Genomic DNA, 23439 nt, shown 5'->3' with positions numbered 1-23439 from the left:
CTGTTTATTGATAAGTGATAATCTCATGTTTTGCATTGTTTCTGTGACATACAGACAACAAAATATAAGTCCTTTATATTTCTATGAAAGGTACTCATAGGGATTAGAGTTACAGAAAAATACATACTTTCTTGACATTTATGAGTATATCTAAAAACAGAATTGCTAAATACTAAATTTGGTGAAGATCACTCAGTCATGCACCAATGTGAGTTTTCGTTAAATTTTAATCATGTGCCAAGGTTTCTAAGACACAAAAAGGAAACCAGAAATCAGGAGGATGTTTAAAAACATTAAATACACTGCTATGGTTTGCATCCTTGTGGTTTTTTCCCTACTATCCTGATAGTTCTTTAAGGTTCTGTCATTTTCAATCAACAGAGAGTACATGTGATCAGTATATCTGATAAACTTGTCAATGCCTCTTTAAAGCAGGATTCCCCAACCTATTCAATTCAGATCCCCGTGCTTCATTTCAAGTATCATCTTGATAAGACAGAGCTATGTCACAGGCATCTGTGTATAGCCAGCTCAGTCTACAACTAATTTGTGCAGGAAAAAATTAAATCAGGAGGTAAATTATTTCATGATTGCTCATTCCCAACAGAGTTGGGCATCATTCTGAAGAAAATATCAAATAATTGGTTTCAGGCCGTGTCAGACACATGCAATTCCCTTCTCTAATGGCTGTGTGTGGTAGCACCAGGCCTCAGGGGTCAGCAAAGAACTGGAAATAGCTTAGTGCCAGGCACGGCAATAGAGAGAGGGAGCACATAGGAAATGAAGTGGCAATAAGTGCAATCCATAGGGGAAATGTGCTTCACTTGGAGTTTAATATATCGGTTCAGAATCTGGCAGGAAGCCATGCAACAATTGTTTACCTTTTTGTCAGCATCTGCATCTGTTCTGTTTTGTAAACAGCACTTAACTCTCAGTCGGTAAATGCTGAAATCAATAACAACTGTTAAGGGATTTCCTCCCCCCCCCCCCCTTTTTTATATTCTATAACAAATGCACACTACAAACAATGTTTGCCTTAGATTAACAAGGAACAGACATTAACAGGGTCAAAGGGATTTGGTTGGGAACATTTTATGGCTTCTTGGGTTTACAGTAATTATATCTGTGTGATTTGAATGTATTTTGTAACCTATCCAAATTAAACTGTTAAAAAAATGCTAGCAAGCAGTAATGAAGATGATTTTTTATAATTATCTTAAGTACTGTGTATAGAAAACTGCTGGCACTGTTTGTAATAATTTAGTTCTGTGCAATATTGTGTATTACAGCTGCTATGCAGAAATATTAAGTTGCCTTTTGCAGTTTTAGGAAATTAGTGATTATAACCATCAGTACTAATTATTTTAAACATACAGTTATTAAAAAAAAATTACACACCACAGTGAGACATAAAAAAGGTTCAATCTGTGACTCGTGCCTATAAAACTAAATATGTCATTAGTAAATGCAAAAAACAGGAAAACACTACTTGTAAGTTCACTGTCTTCAGGGACTGAGTAGATGAATGCTGTCAAATGCAGGATTGTTAACACTAGTTATGGCATCACTGAAAAGTGAATATCACCAAGATCAGAGGAACACATTATTGCCAATGGGATTTATGCCTGCCTATCTCCACTCACTACTTAAAAATTTTACTCCTTAAAATTTCCCCATACACAATTGCTTAGTTGCCTTGTTTTCACTTTATTTAACTACTTCATATCTGATTTAAACCATACCTAATTTTTTCTTCTGTTTTTACTTATATAATAAACATTAAATCTTAGGCTTTCCCATTAATTTTTGTCAAATGTATGACTTTTTTTAATCTTTCACTGGATTACCATAAGCCACAAATAAAAATTTGGAATTATTTGATCAGGTCACCTAGTCAAGATGTCTTTTCAAAATTTTATGTCTAAGTGTTTGGTGTGAATATTTCAATTTCCTTGACAGTTATTTTGCTACTTCACTTATCTAAATTGTTTTGGCCAACATTTTTTGAAAGTTTGTTGTATTTTTTTATTAAATAGATTTAATTAGAAATAAGAATTTGGAAACTTGAACAAGAATATCTTTCATACTTTTATCAATACTGGAAAGTACTTTGGCTTCATTTTCTTCACTTCGTATTATTTGTTTGGCATTCTGTCTGTCACCTATGTAAGACATTAATTAATATACGGTAATATACATACAACCACAAGTTATATGTGACTGTATAATATAAATTCATTTTTATCACCTAGAATATCTAGATTTTTATTTTTCATTATCCTCAGAATCACAATCCAGATTTCATAAATTTGCACTTCAAAATGTTTATTTGAATGAAGTATAACATGTGTTTAGGCTTAGAAACTAGAGAAGAGTTGCCTTCTGTAAGTGTACATTCTGTCCAGAGATAGAGAACCTACTTTATTAATCCATCCCATTATGATATTTATATGATTCAGTAAAAATGAACTAACACTTAACACTGCTGCAAGCTCTGATCTATAAATGTAAAGAAAAAAAATTTTTGATAGAAATTTTCATCTCCAGATTAGAATCTGCTATTGAAAACCATAGATGATGTTTAGACATAATTTAGAAGTCAACTGTCACCTTTTCTAATTACTTCCTTTATCAAGGAAAAATTGTCACATGGTTCCATGTCTCTCTCTCTTATATTTAAAGAATATAAAAGTGAAAGACTTTAGCTTCTATTGTTTGTGCTTTGTGTCTTTAACATCTACTTGATAGGAATTACTTTCTCACTTTTGCCATTTCATGTTAAATATTTTATATCACAGCCTACTCAGTTAGTATGCAAGTTTTAAAAGATTATGATTGAAATTTTCATACTAAAGGTCAAAACGTTCAAAGTTTTATTGTTCCTAAAATAATCAAAGTGGCTATCTTGCATTTATGTTAGCATTAAAGTTAACTGTCTCTAGGAAAGTTTGAAAAATTGTAGTGGTTATTATGTTCTGATGGAATACGTAAGGCACTCATGGGGGGATGGGTATTGTCTATGAATCATTAGCTAATTAAAAAAAATTGATTGTTAAAGGTAGCCCTTTGTTGTATTAGATGAAGGCAATAATCATTATTCCCTAAGCAAAGGGAAAATTAAGTGCTAATTAACAAGTTATGAAGTGCACAATAGTAGTTAGAGAATAAGCAGCATTTTCCCACTGGTAGCAAATGGTATCTGGGAACAATAGAGTCAACAAATTGATTGCTGATAACTAATTGTATTTTTCAAATTCCCCAAAGTAATGTTAAATGTCATGAGGTTACTCAACACCATAGCAAAGTTTCTGTATTGAAATCTTAACTTGTAATAAAATTTGGGTATTGTGCTTTTAAAATTATTATTTTAGAATTTATCCTATACATGATTATTTACTTACATGTAGTATGTTTATTGTTAATTTGACGTTTTCTTTTAAGAACTTGAAGCCTCAATTCAGTTATAGTTTTATTTCCTTGTTTTTTATGTAAGATAAGTCTTTGGGAAAAAAAGATATATGTGGCCTTCTTTATATTAATTTTAAAATAGTTTGATATTAGCTTTCATAGTCATCAAACAAGAATTGCTAAGTTATCTATGTTAGCAGTTTGAAGCATCTCATCTTTATTGATGATGTGGTAGAGTTGACATATTTTATGTTGTTAGCTATTATGCCATAACTTAGGTTTGATCTTGAAAATTGGCTTTTAAGGTATTTTAATTCAGTATCTCCATGAAATAAAGGATTGAGTACTGAGATTAACTTTTTGATATCACATAGACATAATTCTAGATGTTAACTTTGAGTTTTAATAAATATAAGAGAATTCTAAAAAGGCAGCCTCTGTTAATATAATTTTTGATTTCTCAGGGAAAGAACAGATTCGTACTTTTGTTTTTTCAGTAGTTAGAATTTATACACACTAAGATAAAATCTGGTCTCCATATTGAATCACTCACAAAAATAAGATTGCTCATCTACTATCACTTGGGAATCACTCATGCCACTTTGTGATAAAAACAAAGGGGCACAGCTGCTTCCCCAATTTATCACAAGCCTTTTGGAGCCTTCTAGCCTCCAAGTGAATTCCAAGCATATAAGTCTCACTTTGGCAAACTGAGAATCTTGGCTCTCCAAACAACTGTAAATGGCTGCTTTCCTATCCGCTTGCTTGGTAGGAGTGAAAGCAAACTCAGATGATGATTAAAGAGAGGGACTTTACAACTTTCACTCCAGCTTATTGTCCATTGTCCCTCTACCCATTTGAGATGAGGACCACAGGAAAACCCTCAGCCATGTGGGAAATTCCCATTTATTGCTCAAATTTACCTATTTTCTGTTACTTGTAACCAAAAACTTTGGAGAAATATGATCTTATCAATAAATGCCTTATTTAAGTTCTATTAAGGGCTCTGATAATACTCTTTTTATATCATTTGTTAAAAGCAGAATGATTCATAAGCTGATCTGATTGAGGCTCTTTCTCCCTTAGGTCCCTTTGAATTTTAGGTACATGTTTGATGATCATAATCCTTGCAGGCTAGAATCACAGGCATCTTCCACAGCATGTCCTTGCAGTGCCCTACCACTTTGGACTAATGGTGAGGAAGTCTGGCTCTGAGATATCTAACTTCCTGGAAGATGCCAAAGGTTGCAAAAGGCAGAGTGGACTATTCCTCATTAGGAAGATACCCATATTTGCTTCTCAAGTGGCAGGGCTTTCCTACAGAACCCTTAGGAGAAATCAGAGAGGTTCTTGAATTGGTCTTCTCTAAAGACAACCAAGAAGGGGAAGAGGAATGCTTACGGCATGAGCAAGAGCTTAGAAGAGGGAATGAGCTTGTCACATAATGGAGAAGCAGTGTGGGTGCTGTGGAAGAGGTGGAGCAGAGGTGAGAGACTCCCATTAACAAGCTTAGAACAAGGTGAGAACATGCATCCTCATTCACAGGGCAGTGGGGTCTCACGAGGGACCTTCCCAGTGAAAGAAGAAAGCTAAGTTCCTGCCTTCATGAGAGGGGAGGTGGGACCAGAGGAGAGGTGACTCCACAGCCAATAGGAAGACCAGAGCATTTCTGGCCTAGATTTACGTTGTGGGAATGGGAAGAAAGAGAAAAACCGAGATTTTGAAAATATATTAAAGTACTTTTACTTTTTGTTCAGTCTTTAGTGTGCCTTTAAACACGTTAAAGCTATGCTAAATTATATATTTCATAAACATTTGAATCTGAAATTTTTTTCTAGGTCATATTTATAGATTTTGTGATATCAAATATTTAAGATAGGAAATAAGATGAAAATGTCTTTATTACTTAGGTAATCTTTCAGAGTAATAAATTTTAATTATTAAAAAAAATTAAAACCTCAGATATATGTTAAGGAGAAAGTTAAGAACTCATTTCCTTCCCTCAAATCCTGATTCCGCAGGATCACCTCGCTTATTCTTATACTTTGTAGAATATTGTAGAATTTTTTGTATGCACATATAAGAATTAACATACAAATTTGTATTTTTTAATGAGATCAAACTAGACCTACTATTCTGCAATGTGCTTTTTTCCAATTAATATTTCATGATCTCCTCCCATGTCAATGCAATCTGTTCTGACATTCTTTTCAGTAACACCATGATATTCCGTTATATAGATGCAGCATAATTTATTTGCATGTGGCTAAATTTAAATTGATCTTATTAGATTGTTGACTCACTGGATTTAGAAATGTCTTAATTTTTTCCTTCCAAAAGCAGTACATGCCCACTATTTCATAAATACACATGTAAATGTGTGTGTGTGTGTGTGTGTATGTACGTATTTAAAGTATATAAAGTAAAAAGTGTTAGGTCTCTTTCACCCTCTCTACCCTTAATCTTACCATCCGAAAGTGATCCCTGTTAATAGCTCGGTGTGTACCCTTCTACACTTACACACCTGCCTGTACTGTGTATGTACATTCTACAAATTCCTCTGCAAATTTTTTTTTTTTGCTATGTCATGGACCTCTTTTGTATCAATCAATATGTATGAAATGCATTATTCTTTTTATAAGCGGCAAGCTATCGTATCATTATTTGATTATTTAATTATTTAATTAACTAGCTCCTGTTGACAGGTGTTAGGATTTCTCCCAGTTTCTTTTCTTTGTATGCTTCTGTGTATATCTTTGAAAGCTTTGTTCCTAGAAGAGTTATTCCTGGGCCAAAGAATAAGCTAATTTAAATTTTGATGCGTAAATTCAAATTGCCCTCCAAAACCAATATAGTCAGTTGGTTTTAACTACACAAATTCAGAAGCATGAATACCTAGATTGATGCATGTTTTCATTTAGACATCAATTCATTAATTATGATTTTGTGTGTGTGTTAAAATTCCTGTGCTTGGCTGCCTCCTTCTGGATTATCAAGGCTATTGCTGTCTTGTCAGCTATCCTCTCACTGCTGCAAAAAAACAAAAAAGGCCTGGGGGTGAGGGCAGGGCACTTAATGCTCGATGCCTTATAGCTGTTAGGAGCTTTGGAGCCAGACTTGCTTTGCACTCCAGTTTTGCCACTTGGCATCTTTGAGGCCTTGGATAGGTTGCTTATCTTTTGTGAGTGTCAGTCATTTAATCTCTAAGATGGAGATGATAATAACAAGACCTTCCTCATAGTGTCTAAGTATTAATATAGATATTATACATAGTGTCTGGCACAAACTAAGTGCTTTGTTATTATCATTATTTAAAACATATGTAGCATTAATCTGACAGAGTGACTTGCCATCGTATGTTAATATGGTGTTCCTAAACACCAATATATGACAAAAGGCTGCATGTTTGTTATTTTTTAAATCAATTTCTCATTGAATACTTCATTTTATCTTTAAAATGCTTCATATAATGACATCTGGAAGAGCTATACTAACTTTTTTCAGTTTAGAAATGAACAATAGTAATGAAGTAAGACTAACTTAAAATAATAGATATATCTGGATATCTCCTTTGTTTATCATCTTGACTCTGACTGCCACTATGTGTGAATGGCTACCTGATCTAAGTCCAGCACTGATTCCCCCCCAGAGCTCTGTACCTGTAGAGCTTAATGTCTGTTCATCAGGTCCCTCGGATATTCCACAGGCACTCCACACACAGCATGGACACACCGGAACTCCTCGCCATTCCCCTTATCCTGGTCCTCTTCCCCAATCCAAGTTAATGCCACTAAGGATCACTCAAGCAGAAACTATTTCTCATTCTCCCCTTCCACCCCCTCCCCCGCCATCAAAGCAATTACCAAGATTCTATATTTTGCCTCACCACCTAAATATTTTCAAGTCTATCTCTCCCTCTCCATTTCTGTCATCAAGGAACAATTTAGACCTTTATCATCTCTCATTTGGACTGTTAAAATAGTTTTGTTTCGCTTTTTAATTGGATTTCTTACCCTTATTCTTATTTTCCTCTAAAACATCTGCCGAGCACTCGCCACTCCCCTGTTTAAAGCTCTTCAGGGGCTCCTCACCACTGTCAGGAATAAAGCCCCAGCTACTTAGTATTAGAAAGCAAGCCTTCCTTGACCTGGCACCTGCCTCCTTCAGCCTCATCTCATGACTCTCTTTACCTCATATTTTTCACTCTCTAGTAACACACTGAACTGACAGAAACCCCTGCTCATGCTCTGTTGCCTCCCATCTCCTACCCTCTTCCTCTTCTTCTTTGCCTAATTCCCACTGATCCTTTATGACGGCTCATGTGTGATTTCTTCCAGGAAGTTTTCTCTGGGCTAGAGCCCCTAATCCATGCTCCCACCGCATCTCCATACGCCTTCCTCAAAGCTCTTAGCATATTCTATTAAAATATCTAATTAGGGGTCTGTCTCCCCATATGGATACTAAGCACCTCAAGGGCAAGTATTATTTATTTTCCCCAGCACCCAAGCCACTGCCTAACACGTGATAGGAGTTCAATGAATATTTTTTTAACCAAATCATTTTCTTGAAATAAATCAGTATCTAGAGGTATATTGTAGTAGCCAACTAATCAACTTATTAATTGAGCCCCTACTATTTAAGAAATATTGTGCTATGATTAATGGGAATTCCAAAAGGCATAAAACCCTTACTTCCCATCTATATTGAGAAATCAAATATGAACATATGAAAAGCTGCTTGGGAGTTAATGCAGACAAGCAGTTGCAGGGTTCTGAGAAAGTGATTCCAGCTGGTAGGGGTCGCTTTTGACTTCTGTCCAGGATGAACAAAATGAAATGGAAGTGTGTTGGTTGCAGAGTAGGCAGGATCTGGAGGGGCAGGAAGACAGTGTTCACTTCCTGGTGCTTTCCTGTAATGCAAAGTAGGGAATGTATACAGAATGGAGGGTTTATCTGGAAGGCACAACAGAAAGAAACCTGGGCCTTGTTTCTCAGTCCTCCTGGCTTCTCCCCTCTCATCACTCAACCCAGAGATTTCTGACAAGATGCCTTATTCTGTAGCTCAGTCCTACTCTGCTACCCACCCACACCCCCAGCTCAACTCTGAAACAATAATATTTCTTTTGAGAATAACTACTTTCCTCCAAGTAATTTTTTTCAGAAGTTTGAAATCAATTTAAAGCCTAAATTATATTTGATGTCTTCAAGTGCCTTTGAAACCAACTGAACACGTCTCGGTACTCAGTAGAGCGTAGGTTCTTCTGTCTTGGTGCAGAAAGGATTCAGTGAGAGGCAGAGCGACAGGTAAGGAAAGAGTTTATTAGTACAGGACCCTTGTGAGAGATACAAGTGGGCGGGCAAGAGAGTGCCGCACCAAGAACTTAGCAGGCTACAGTCTTATAATCAAAGGAAAAGTGGGTAGAGAAGACCAGCTTCTTCCTCATTCTTGAGTAGACGTCACGCTTCCAGCATCAGCTTCTCCTCCACATCAGGTGGGGGAGTTTTCTTGTCCCTACCTGGTCAAACTGGGACTGTCATGGCACAATGGAAATGAGCAAAAAGGCAGTAACATATACTAAAATATGGTAAATCATCTTAGGTTTCAGTGTAATGGCACCTTTCCCTATGTTTTTGTTATTAGTGTGCTCAGAGAAGCGTGTCCTAGGAATTACTAACTTACCTTACTGGTCAGGATGTGGGTCTCAGTCCACCATTGTTTTATTGTTTGGGGGCATGTCTCATGCTTCTGTTGCATGGTTTTGTGGCTAAGCAAACCTGCTTTCTTGAGTGATCATTAACTTATAGGGCTCTCGCATACTTTTTCCTTTACTTATGATCCCTAACTATTTAATCACCTACTTTGTCCCTTTTACTCTGTCCCTATTACCTTCAAATCTAGGAGGTGAAAAAGACTAACCTACAAAGCAATATGAGAGGAAAAAAATCTTATCATGTCAAATTAATCACCAAGTAATTTGTGTAAAACTTTAAGTATATAAGAAATTCAGAGAAGGGAGATTTTAGTGTAAGAAAGAGCAAGCTAGAAACACTTTTTGGACTTGAGTTTGGCCTTGAAGGGTATGTAGACCTTGTGTAGGCAGAGGTTAAGGGAAAGAGCTTCCCTTGCAGTTCAGACAGCAACGTGGTGGAGATTTACTGTGACTTGTTGGAGACCATGAAGAGACCTGTGACTGGCACATAGGAACTAGTCTATAGATTACTGGTGAAAGCATTAGCCAGGACTCTGAGCTTGTGGGTGTTCTTCCATTGTTCTTCCATTCCTCGTCTCTGCTTCATATGCGAAAAGCGGGGGGCGGGGCACTGATTAAAGAAGAATGTGGTAGTTCACACAATAGAAGAAAGCGCTAAACAATTAAACCTCTGGAAGGACAGAAACTGGAGGATTTCTGGAGACCTGAGCAAATGGAGCTTAGCTTTCAAGCTGTATTTCATCACTTGTTGTCTTGGTTTCTCCCCATGTGATGACTTCATTCTCAGACCAGTTTCTCCACTCCATAAAGTAGGTGATCCCTGGCCGCTAGCTTCTTGCTTACATCCTAACAACTCCCTGGTACCTGTGTTCAAAACGTCTCAGAGAAGGCCTCTGAACAGGCAAGGGATCAACTCGTTACTAGAAGGGGGAAAAGGGTGCTGGGCAGACAAAAACTAAGGTGTCAAATAAATGGATGACTGAATGCATGACGTGATACCTAGCATAAGGGCAGATTACATACAGAGTCTTGAAAACTTGTCTTTGATGTTTAAGTTATGACATGGTTGTTGTTAAACGTTTTTGAGCAGAAAAGTAACTTGAGAAAAGTGTTTAAGAAATAGAACTTGTCCAGTGATGTGTAAGATTACCTGACTGGGAGGAGAATATAAGGAAACTGCCTAGAGGACCATTTTCTCTCAGATCTAAGTGTGAATTTTGATGAGAGTTTATCCTGAAGCAAAGCCTTAAACATTGAAAACAGGATGCCTAGGTGGGAGTACAAAATTTAAAAAAAGGGAGAGAGAGAGAGAGGCGATAGAGTACTGGTTCTCAGAGTGTGATTTCTAAATCAGCAGCCGCAGCATCACCTGGAGCATGTTAAAAATATAAATTCTCTGGCTCCACCCCAGACTCACTGAATCAGAAGCTTTGGTGGCAGCCTGGCAATCTGTGTGTTATCAGCTCTCCAGGTAATTCTGATGCCTGCTATAGTTTGATCCTAATGTAGCAAGCACATTTAAAAAGCTACTTATGAGCTTTGTGACCTTGAGCAATTTATTTAACCTCTTCATACTTTCAAGGCAAGTGCTAATGTTAGTGCTTTCCTCACAGTTTAGAGGATTAGCATAAATGTATGGAAGAATGCTTACAACAGTATCTGGCACAAAGTAAGCATTATGTAATTATTTTCTATTATCATTGATAGCACTTGGTGTTTGAAAGAAAGATACACATAAAAGATGATTCTCAGTGCTGGGTAAAGTTGACATTGTCTCTCGTTGATGGACCAAAATTGTCCATATTATTCTTACATGGATCTTACTGAGTCAAGCTGTTCCTAGAAGTCACCTCCTGACTCCCATAGTACTTTGTTTTTCAACTGAAATTTAGTGTCATTGCTATTTTTCTTAAAGAGTATGCAAGTGAATCCACGTGGCTGTTTTCCAATGAAACTTTGTGCACATTGAAACTTGAATTTCATATAGTTTTCATATGTCATGAAATAGTCTCCTTTTAAAAAATTTTCCCACCCATTTACAAAGAGAAAAGCCAGACTATACCATAGCTCACAGAGCATACCAAGGCAGGCTGTGGGCCAGATTTATCCTACAAACTATAAAGCCCCAATCTCTGTTAGAGGGGACTGTCCCCCCCACTAATCTCTCACTGCCTTTCCCTCGTTCTCCCTTTCCATCTACTATTTTTTTTTTAATTGAAGTGTAGTTGATTTACAATGTTGTGTTAGTTCCAGGTGTACAGCAAGGTGATTCAGTGATATATACATATCTACATGTGTATATATAGCTGACCATATATGTGTGTATATATATATTCTTTTTCAGATTCTTTTCCATTATAGGTTATTACAAGATATTGAATATAGTTCCCTGTGCTATACAGTAGGTCCTTGTTGTTTATCTATTAGTAGTGTGTGTGTTTTAATCCCAAACTCCTAATTTATCCCCCCCTTCCCCTTCGGTAACCAAAAGTTTGTTTTCTACATCTGTGAGTCTATTTCTGTTTTGTAAATAAGTTCAGTTGTATCATTTTTTTTAGATTCCACATATAAGTGATATTATATATTTGTCTTTCTCTGTCTGACTTACTTCACTTAGTGTGATAAGCTCTACGTGCATCCATGTTGCTGCAAATGGCATTGTATCATCCTTTTTCATGGCTGAGTAATATTCCATTGTATGTATGTACCCCATCTTCTTTATCCATTCATCTGTTGATGGACATTTAGGTTAGTTCCATGTCTTGGCTATTGTAAATAGAGCTGCAATAAACATTGGAGTGCACGTTATCTTTTCATAATAGAGTTTTCATCTTTTCCAAATATACACCCAGGAGTGGGATTGCTGGATCATATGGTAACTCTATTTTTTTTTTTTTTTTTTTTTAAGGAACCTCCATACTATTCTCCATAGTGGCTGCACCAATTTACACTCCCACCAACAGTGTAGGAGGGTTCCCTTTTCTCCACACCCTCTCCAGCATTTATTGTTTGTAGACTTTTTGATGTATTTCTAGCTACTCTTATCTTCCTTTCTAATTTGTCACAACCCAGTTACCAACAACACTGGGTCCAATGCAGTGCAAGTTGAATTCTAAAGTATTTGTGTTTATTGAACAGTTTAATATTTTTTTTTATAATACAAAAATCAAAGACAACTAATATTTATATATGCAAAGAAAAACCAAGTTCAGTTTAACTTTTCATGTATTTTTTAATTTACTTTTTTCAATCAAAAGCAATATTTTCATGAAATAAACTGTAACAGAACAACAGAGCCCATTACTGGCCATTTATATCAAAATAGGTTGACAATCAACTCCTGATCATGTCCTCAATTAGTTTTTTATCTGTGGACTTTTCTTAGTTCTGAGTTTTTAATATATATTGAAACTAATGCCTTTTTTCTTGCCTGAAATTAAATAGTTGAAGAGGGATAAATTTACTCTGAAGAGACAGGGGTGGCCACAGGAGCTGATGGTGATTGGTATGAAGCATGGCCCTGACTAGTCACCCCCATCCTACTTTCAGATGCTACTCTGTAGCTCTCTCATATCTGTTACCACCAGTGGTGTATGTCACATGGTTGCCTAGTGCATTATACGTACAAGGCAAATCTTTGTTGAGCTAGCAAGTGAAACCCACTTAAAGATTTTTTTGGTAGCTCATAGGCCTTTTGAGGGAAAACAATATAAAAGATGATATTTTCCCAGGGGGCTCCAAAGTCTTATTTGAAGTTTGAAGGAAATATGACTTTGCCTTTGTGGCTGAATTAACTATTACTTAGGTGAGGAAGACAGCTAAAAAGGTAAAATACCTATAAAATTTGTTCAGTGACGTGCTATCACACCTGGTAAATGGCTTCCCTAAGTCTAAGGCCTGTGCTACTCTCTGTTAGAATAATGAGCTCATGAGTACAGCTTTCTGGGTGGGTACAAGATATTGCTATTATCACCGTATCTATCTCCTTTCATATTAACTTTAACATATCTTCATAGGCATTATAATTTGCCTACTGATAAAAAAAGTGTGAGGAGAATCTTACTCTTTATTTTTTAGTATAAGAGAGGAAAAATGTTCAATCTCTTTTGAAAGGTTATGATTCAATTAGAAAATATATTAGGAAGCATACTCAGCAGGTTAGTCTTAACTTAAATCCATCTTTTTGATGATGGCATTATTTTTATGCCAGTGTTAAATTTTTTTAATTAATTTTTAACATGTTATATTAAAAGCTGATAATGTAACATCTCTATCATGGCATATTCTTTTAAAAAGTGAAATATCAATTCTCAGATACAACCTTAGACTACAGTAAAAATGAATTGTTAACTTAGTTTAAGATTTTTCTACAGGTTAATTTTTGGTCATGATAATAGAATGTAACACCTATGATAAGAGCTATAATTAACTGAACTCTAGCAAAATTTGAGACTGAGAAAGGGATATTAGGAAGATATTTCATTAATAATGTGCCATTAGCATACAGTACTTAGAATTTAAACCCCATTTCATTACACTAGAGATGTCTTTTTATTATGATGTTCTTTAAAAGGATCAGCATATCTACGTGTTTATAACTGGGACTTATACCAGCATAAAACAAAAGTCAGCTGAGAAAATATTCAGAAATTTATCCTGGGTACATTTCTCAATTTTGGCTGAATTCAAATGTAAGCCATTCTTTGATTAGCATCTTCAAATAACAGTGACCACATCAGGAGTCAGATATTCTCTCTCATGTTCTCAGTCAGAAAAACAAAATAAGAAAGAGAGAAAATAGGAGAGGGACAGGAGTATTATACCCTTGGCAAATGAATGAGAAGTCTGATCCCTTGTTAATGTAATACTGACAGCTTCTGCCAGAGAAGATGGAATGGAGTGTGGGAGAATTTTGTTATCATTTAACAGTACATTTAGGTAACATCCAGTGGAGCCAGTGTTGGCCTGGGAATCATAAAAGGGTAATAATAGAAGCAGTTTCTTTTTAGTTTTTCTCATTGACCCAGAAGAATAGCTTCAAGATGACTTTATCTCCACCCTTTTCAGCCAGTGGTATGTGAAGCAAGGAGAGATTTGCTATGTGAGCCCTTCCAAAGGGAACAGCAAATCTCCATGTCACGTGGGGGCTTTGCGTGGGTTGTGAGGATTTATTCCAAACACAGTGACTCCCTCTGTCCCTAGGTCTACCTGTCTTTAGACCACGATTACCAATCCTGTCAATGGATGCAAAATTAAGCATAACAACTATCTTTGCCTGGAACAGTCAGAGAAAGGAGGTATAGCAAATGCAGATATGGTGTATACTAGCAATTCAATCTATTCTAATAGAATGATTTGGTCATCGTGTCCCACTATCAAAGCAGTAGCCACTTGGTACTGATCTGTGTGTTTATCTAAATTCATGAGCAGGTAGAGGATTAGTTAGTTATTCCTCAGTTTATTCCCTCACCTTACCACAGGGCCTATGTCTTAGTAGGCAGAGAGTTGTCTCTGTAAATGTTTTGAGAACTTTTATCATATGGAAAGAGTGATAAGGAGATTATGAAGTAGAAGCTGGACCAAACCCATTCTTCTTGCAAAGGGAAGTAGACATTTCTAGAAGCTACAGTTCTCCTCAGTGGGAGGAAGACCCTGAGGCCTGCTCTTCTGACTTCTCATCAAGTCAGGCACACCAAGGCAGAGGGCCTTAACCAGGTTGTCAATGAGGCCCTAAGGCCTCAGTGGATCGGGGAACCTCCTGGAATCATATGCCATTCTTTCTTGAGCATAGGTGCATAGCTTATATTAGCTCCTAAAAAAGATGATGACCACATACACATGAAAATAAAACCAGTGTTTTGAAGGGTTGACATAGCAAAGAAGCAGTGGAAGGTCTTGGAGTGGAGCTACCATTCAATTTTATGAATGTTCAAGCTTAGAGATGGACCTATTAAATAACAGTGATATTTAAAGTATTTTACAGTGAAATAGGTCTTTGATATATTGTTTATGGTTCTTACTCCCCAAAGTATTTCCTGTTAAAATTGACATACAACAGTTAATGTTAAACTCATTTAATATTAATATTTTACTAAAGAAGCTTGCTTATGGTAGGGAAAAAAGCCAAACAAAATGAGTTAAAAACAGTTGGTGTTGTCTCTGACACTCACCAGTATGTATCATCCACTATGATGGATAAAGGGAATGCAGTAAAGAGGGAAAAAATCTCTGCCTTTCAGATTAAAGTTGCAGGAGACAACTCCCAAACTAATAATTATTAATGACATAGTAAGTGCTAAAATAAAGATATGTGCAGGGTAAAATACGGAGGAACATGGAGAATAGGAAACTAAGCTGGCCTAGGTTATGAGGGCAGGCTTCTCAGAGGAGGTGGTAATATCACACATTTATACAGCCCTTATTACCTCTCAGGAACTGTTCTAACATGTTAACTCAGTTAAAACTTATACACTATTGAGGCATAGAGAGACTAAGTAACTTCCTAAAAGTCACACAACTAGTAGGAAGCAGTGTCAGGATTTGAACCCAGACCCTCTGGTTCATAATTCCATGTGTTAGTTACTCCATTGTGCTACCTCTTGAGCTTCAGGTAGTGGTGCTAGAAATAGCAGCATGCCCCATAATAAAACATGGGGGAAGAAACAAAAGTAGGGAAAGAGCAAAAGAAAAGGGGAGTCCAACTTCCAGCTTCTAAGAGATAAACATTTCCTGAATTCACGTTCAGATTCATTTACCTTTTTGAGGCTCAGCTTTCCCTATAGTTCCTTCTCCATCCTCTCACCATATAGAAGAAGGGTCCTGACACTTATCTGTGGGGTATCTAAATGTCTATTCACTGTGTCTGGTTGCACTTTCACTCAACTTCAAAGTTATTCACTTCCTCCTTTTAGTCATTCATTGACTTGCTCATTCATTTACTCAATTTATCTTAAAGTTTTACCCTGTTTGTTTTGGGTAGTACATATATATGCAAGCTTCCTTGAAAGAGATACGAAATAATAAATTCAGTCTGGAAAACTAAGGTGGAAATATTCTTTGTCTTTACCTCAAATGCTTTCCTAGTCATATAAATTTGAAAAATAACTAAAAGTTACAAAAATAATGCCATAGAAAGGGGGGAAAACAGCTTCAATTTCTTCTTAGTGTATGTGACAAAAAAGCAATGCCTGCAGGTCCTTCATGATTTCCATCTACTGACGAGGCTCCTGTAACAAAGAAGGGACTTAGTGTTTTCGTTCTGTTCCTTCCCCTGCTGTGTGGCTCCTTGGAAGCAGGTGCTCAAGAAGGCACAGGGCTCCTTCAGGCCACTGGAACACAGCAATGTGCTCCAAAGCCCCACCTGCTCTCAGAAAGTGACTTGGGTACTAGGAAAAGTACAGCTTGTTATTTGTTCCTAAGCAGTCTCTGCTGACTTCTTATTGTAAGACTGTTTAAAAAGTTCTCTTTACTGGAACAAATATCTTCCATTTGGATTATGTCATGAATTTCATATGGAATAATGAGACTGTCAATAGCTTTTGTGTGTCACCTCTTTTTTACATCACTTGTCTGGTGGCATCAAGAATACTTCCTCACTGAAAATGGATCCATTTACAGTCAATAATAGGGTGGCTAGTGTTCGTTTTTCTTGGGAAAACTAAAATGTGCACCTTTTATCCTATTATACTGATCCACCAGCTTCAGATTATCTGATTTTCTAGCTTCTCATTTTCTCATGTATCTTAATGCTATTATTAACAAGAATTCTGTTGCTAATGGTTTTGGAAAATAATATGTGTACTTTCAGCCACAACCCACATTTTTATGTTCTGTCTGATTTAGCTGGACTTTGATATTTATTCCAAAAGCTGCTTTGTTGTAGATCAAATGTGAGACGCTTTAATGTCCCTCTAGATTTATTTTCAGTGTCCCTATTTTTGCTACAAGATAATGGAGTTAATATTCTAACTATTAGTTACTGGGTGAAAAACACTTCTAAGTATATAATTTATAGTATTATATATTCTTTATGAGTGATATATCTATACATGTGTGTGTGTGTATGTATAAATATATATAGAGAGAGAGACAGAGACAAGAGACAGAGAGACAGAGAGAAGAGAGAGAGTCTATTTTTTTAAGATAACAGTTCTATGAATATCTGTGCATTTTTTAATGGTGGAATTTTTTTCTAAAGTATAATTTTATTTTTAAACACAAACAAATTGTGTTTTAGTCAGTTGTATCAATATGCTTTATCAAGTTTCCACATCATCATTGTTTTTATATCTTTTTGCACACATTTTCTTTTTTAGAAATAATTTTTAAATCTATTTTGTCAAACAAAATACTAAAAAGAGTGTGTATATAATACTGTAATTATTTGTCTATTTATTTATTTATTGACTTACATCTTTAAATATTTATTGTTTTGAGGAATGCATCTTAGGATTAAGTATGAAATCTTTCTTTGTTTTATATTTCTTTCTTTGTTAGATATTTCTAGGGATTTCATACATTTATTTTTTTTAACTAGTATTTTTGAGTGTCTACTTTGTGCTGGGTTCTTAAGATACTATAATGAATAAACTGGACGTAGTCTATGGACTCAAGGAAATCATTTAACATTTGTGATGAGTGTGCCTAAAGAACTCTAACTATTCTTTAGGTGTTTTTTCTAGGAGCAGTTCTTCCTTTGCCCAGGGCAAATGTATAGATAAATAATAATTTATCTTAGAAATTCCCTACAAGCATTCCATATTTCTTCCAGAAATGAAAAAAAAATCATAAATAAATTTCTTGACCATGGAAAAAGTAGAGGGTTTTGTTTTGTTTTGTTTTTAATAGTTATTGTTGTTTTATACAATAGCACCTGTTTGGTTGACTTGCTAAGACCAAAATCCATTTTCTGATGCCTAGAGAGTGATTTTCAACCACAAAGGTTTTTAACTAGAGTTCATGGATCCCTCAGGCAGTGGTCTCAAACTTTCCTGTGCAGAAAACTCACCTGGGGCACTTGCTTAAAAGGGATCTGGAGATGACCTAGGGATTTGCATTTTTAATAAAACACAAAGTCCTGGACCATGCTGCCCTATGACAACCATGGATGGACTTCAGGTGGTTCTGTTTAGCCCTGAAACTATGACTACTTGAATTTTTTTCAATAAGAGGGTCTACAAGGATTTAGAAGACTTTCATTAGTTTCTCAAAGGAGTCTGAAAAATACCATGATTCTATTAGGAACAACAGTTTATAAGTGGAAAAGGGCAGCAACAAGAACCCACAGTGAAAGGCCTAACAATAGGGGGAAACACTACAAAGCAGCTATAAATACTCAAGTGGGACTGTAATCCAGAGCAGTGTCCCCTAAGCAGTTTGAGAAATTCTAGAAGTTAATAGATACGTCAGTAAACCAGTGTTCATTGGTCAAAAAAGTTTGAGAAACATTAAGTTTTTAATTTTTTTAACTTTATTATAGAAGTGAATAGACTTTATTTTACTAATTTGCACTGTGAATCACTTAAAAGAATCATTAGCATGTAGTAATTCCCAAACCTATTTGATCACAGAACCCTTTTCGAATGATTGTCATTTTGAGAAATGCCCTTTAACAGAGGGACAGACATTAGTCCCTGAGTGCAGCACAAAAATAAGTAACTTTCATCGTAACCTTGTCATGAAGGAAAATTTCAATTGTGTTCTAAATCCTCTGAATAATAGAATAGCAGAGAATTTTATATTTTAGAAAAAAATTTTATTAAAAATATATATAGAGGAAAAAACCTCAGCTATCTAGTTATTATTTACATGAATTTATTCATTGTTAGTTGATGGTGAATTTAAATAATGTCTTGCTCTAAAAGGAAACTTAGATTTTTTTCTTTATAATTTTCTTGGGATTTAGGAGAACTTTGTATTTCCTAAGAATCATAGAGCTCATTCTACAATAAAACAACAATCCTTATTTCATGTATTTTATAACAATGATTGGTACCCAGCTAAACATATTTGCCTGTGTGTAAACAGATATGTCCAAAATTTCTTGAAGTAAGACAGTTCTACAGTGATTAAAAAAAAAAAAAAAAAAAAAAAAGGGTAAAGACCAGATTGGCTTAACACGGGAAGGCAAACTCCTGGATTGATTGTATCCAGATAAGAATTTATGGAGAGGTGACTTGGAGGAGAGGAACAAACTGAATCTTGAAAGAAGAAGGAAACGGAGATTAATTTAGTGAAGGCAAAAGTAAAGGGAACTCCTGCTGGGGGAAACCCTTTCCTAGTGTGATTAACAGTGAAAAGTCTAAGGAACAGAAAAATAGGTATGCTTGGGCAGAAAGAAATCATGAGCTGAAGTGTGATGATTAAAACAAGTCCTGTGAGATAAGTTTGGGAAATTCTATTTCCTCCTTTGTGTTTTATTTTACTTCAATTGGACTTTCACAAAATGAATTCATCACAAATTATTTTCCCCATAAATTAACCCTCAAGATGAACCTTGGGAGAACACTGAGCTAATAGTAATAACAAATAAGAACTACTAATTAATGGATCTGTATCATAATCATTGCTTTTCGGGGACAAAATGATTAGATTTAGGTCATACATATTATTCTATCCTCTTTCATTTTTAAGTTATAATGATTCATGGATTGAAATAGATTTGCCTTTCAATATTGTTACATTTCTGGAATACAAGATCCTTCTAAATCCAGGTCATGAAGGTAAGACCTTTTCATGTAGAATCCTCCAACTCTATGTATTTTTAAACAAGTAGCACTGTTAGGTCATATATATGTCTATACATACTTCTGAGAGATTTGGGGGGGGGTGGCTTTTTTGCTTACTTTCTAAACATTCACAATATTTCCAATTTAGAATTGAGCTACACAAAACCTATGTTTAATTTCCAGCCAAACTATTAAAGAATTAGGAAGAATTCTTAAAATTTTTGAAAATTTGCCTTATAAACAATCTGGTTCCAAAAAGAACATCTTTATGATTTAGAAGGTTAGACCAGCCTCCATCTACAGGCCAAATGAGAATCAAGCAACAGCTAAGTGAATCATAATATATTTGTTCTCCTTTCTTTTCGTTTTTGGGTCTTGATTTTAATGGCAAAACCTTAGTTATACATGATGATTGTACACGCTTGTGTTCTCTGGCATGCCTATGGGAGACTAGTAGATGTGAGTAGGGCTATTTAGAGATAGACTTTAATATATGTGGGGTTAGCATCAATGTAGAGGTGAAACAGTTTTTGTAAATACTTAAAGATTTTTTAAAACATTTTTTTACTCTTTTAAGAACGGGACTAAATTCCACAGTTTAAGTTGGCTGACTGGTCTCTCTCATACTATCTGCAAAGATACCATGACATTTTTGGTCCTATATCATATGAAAGACTGTATCACATGGCTACAAATTTGATACCAACATTTTAAAGTTTCAGTTAAGCAAGTGGATAACCCATAAAATTGTTACATTTCTGGAAACTTCCTTCTAAATCCGTGTGACAAAGGTAATCTTTTCCTCACATGGAATCACCAGACCTTATATCATTTCTAAGTAGCACTCAGTATTTTCTCTCCAAAGGCACTTGAAATGCTTACTTTCTAAGAGTTTACAGTTTTTCCATTTTGTAATTAAGCCTCAAGACACTTCCTATATACATGTTTTAAGAAGTGGCAATCAAAAAGGAAGGATTTTTTTTTTTAATCCTTGAAAATTTGGTCAAAAGTACCGTTTAGTGAGGTCAGTCTTTTTCTCCATACTCTTAAGGAGTAGACGTTGTTTTTTTTTAAATTGTATTAAAATGGTAGTGTGACAACAATGAATGTCATTATGAGGGAAAAAAATCAATCTTTTGAGTTGTATTGTTCTTAGGAAAGCAATAGATATCATAATTATTTAGATGAAAGTTATTTTTAATTATGATTTCATGAATAATATAATCTAGATGCAATAAGTTAACTTCTTTTTATTGCTCTAGGAACAACACTTTTAAGGTCTTGAAGACTTATATCCTTTATCTAGTCTTTTTTTCTTTTAAATTTTTATTTTAATTTCACACTTTAAAAAATACCAGATTCCCCAAAAGTTAAGATTTTACCACATTTCCAAATTTGCATTCTCTTTCCCGCTTAAAATGATTTCTCTTTCTGAACTGAGAATAAATCACAAGTATTTACCCTTATATACTTCAGTGTGCATTTCTTAAGAACAAGGGCATTCTCTTTCATAACCACAGTATAGTTGTCTAAATCAGAAAATTAATAGTCATGCAGTAATAGCATTAGATTGTAGATCTTACTCAGATTTCATCAAATTACCCTAATAATGTCCTTTATAATAAGATAAAATAAAATGCTGATCATGTATTGATTTCAGTTGTCATGTCTTTTTAGATTCCTTTTGACTAGAACATTTCCTAGTCTTTGTGTTTCCTGACATGACACTTTTGAAGAGTACAGACCAGCTATTTTGTAGAAAGTCCCTCAGTTTAGGCTTGTCTGATATTTCCTTGTGACTAGATTCAAATTATGCCAGACCTTAAAAAAACAGAATTGTATAAGATGTGATTTTATAATGACAAATCACATTCCTGTTAATAACTCTGAGATTTAATATAATTATTTAATTGTCATGTTTGCATCAAACAGAATACTTATCTCCAGCTTCCCGCGGGGCGGGGGGGAAAGACTCTCCTAGGAGATTTTATATGTATTTACTAAAGAACAAACTTGGTTTAATTATTAAGGATCTTGTTAGTTTTGATGATTTAAGGAATCATTGATTATTCTAATATTGAATGAGAAAACACATAACATGTTCAATAGTATTGATCTGCTCTTTTCACAGTTACTCCTGAATGCCCACAGAAAGGAAGAAATGTTTTCCTCTCCTTAGATGAACTCGAGTTCTTATCACAGCTCATAAAATCCTTTTTGAAGTTGGAACAAAATGTTCAGGAATTGTTTGAAGAAATGTTTTTATGGCTCAAGACACCCAGGAATACTTCAGGTAATATGCTCTTCTGCAAATCTATAATTCTGTTTTTGCTTCCTGCTATTAAATCTATACCATTACCTGAAAAAACGAAAATACAGGACAGAATTCCTTAAATAAACATTAACTATAAAGCACACCATGAAATTACATTTTTATCCTTTATACATTGTAAATTCCATTGTTTTAATTGAAAAGCATCATAAGTCAATTTTGGATAATTGTCTTTAGTTAAAATAAGATCAATTTTTTTTTTTTTTAACTCAAAGAAACACAGCCTGGCCTTTGGAAATATCAAGGAGACCGGATGGTCTAGTAACTCCTCTTTTGCCACTAGCAGCCTGATGACCTTGAGCAAAATATTTAGTTTCCTCAAATGACCAGTTTCTCATCTTTAAAATGATGATATAAGACTAAGTTAATTTTCTCTTTATTTTCTTTCAGTATTAAGTGCTTTAGATTCCAATATATTATGTAGGGTTGTGAGAATTAAATGATTTAGTGAATGTAAAATATTTAAAAGAATGTCTAGCATATCATAAACAATAAATGTGAGTTGTTACAATTGTAATTATAATTATACAATATGTTGTTTTTAGTTAGTCTCAACAAAATCCTTTTAAAGAAAACTGTGCCATGTGTGTTCAAATAATGTTTCTAACAATTCAGAGGCATAATGGTTAAGACATGTTCTCTGTTTTCATATCTATATTTATAAAAATTTTCATCTATATCAGAGTGGACTATACAAAGTTCTCTTTTACATAATACCACATATCATTTTAAGGAGAGTAAATTTGAATAGTGGCTGCATTTGCAAAACAAAGTGAGGGAAGCAAGTGATTAAAAATCAATCTGCAAATTTCAAAACCTGATTTCTTAGTGAAATTTACATTTAGTTTAATATATTTACTTTTGTATTTCTTTATTTACCTAGCCTGGGTAAATAATGTGAGAAAAGTTATAGGATTGGAGTTTGTTTTATATTAAGCATAGGTTACTGGCCTTCTACGTTTCAGGTTAAGTTTAAGCAGCACTATTAAATTATAAAATAAATAATGTAGGTTGTTTTTTCCAAATTTGGATATAATTTGAAGAAAAATGAGTGTGGAATATAGATTTCTGAATCTGACAAAAAAAATCAAATGGGAAAATAATAAAAACATAGGGCAGATAATATGAAAATTAAAAAATGGAATGAAAAAGTCGATTTATTAGGAGGTAATGTGAGCCCTAAAGGGTCTTCTAGATGGAACTAACTGGATCAAAGAGAGATCTGAATAGAGAAATATGATGTCCTAATTTTTGACAAAAAT

The 23439-nt window shown here is 34.9% G+C and overlaps 1 protein-coding gene across 2 annotated transcripts in view; it reads left to right on the top strand.

The window, feature by feature from the left end:
• Nucleotides 1–23439, top strand: part of KIAA0825 (KIAA0825 ortholog) — a 405558-nt gene that overhangs the window by 92487 nt on the left and 289632 nt on the right. For both annotated transcript variants that reach the window (XM_036846744.1, XM_036846743.1), the window contains one exon: nt 21977–22138. In XM_036846744.1, the coding sequence (XP_036702639.1) occupies nt 21977–22138 (162 nt within the window). The remainder of the gene's footprint in view (nt 1–21976; nt 22139–23439) is intronic.

Source organism: Balaenoptera musculus, chromosome 3 (genome assembly GCF_009873245.2).
Source record: "Balaenoptera musculus isolate JJ_BM4_2016_0621 chromosome 3, mBalMus1.pri.v3, whole genome shotgun sequence".
In the NCBI taxonomy this organism is placed as follows: Eukaryota; Metazoa; Chordata; class Mammalia; order Artiodactyla; family Balaenopteridae; genus Balaenoptera; species Balaenoptera musculus.
The sequence above is the reverse complement of the archived record's forward strand: the minus strand, read 5'-3'. Positions and strand labels throughout refer to the sequence as shown.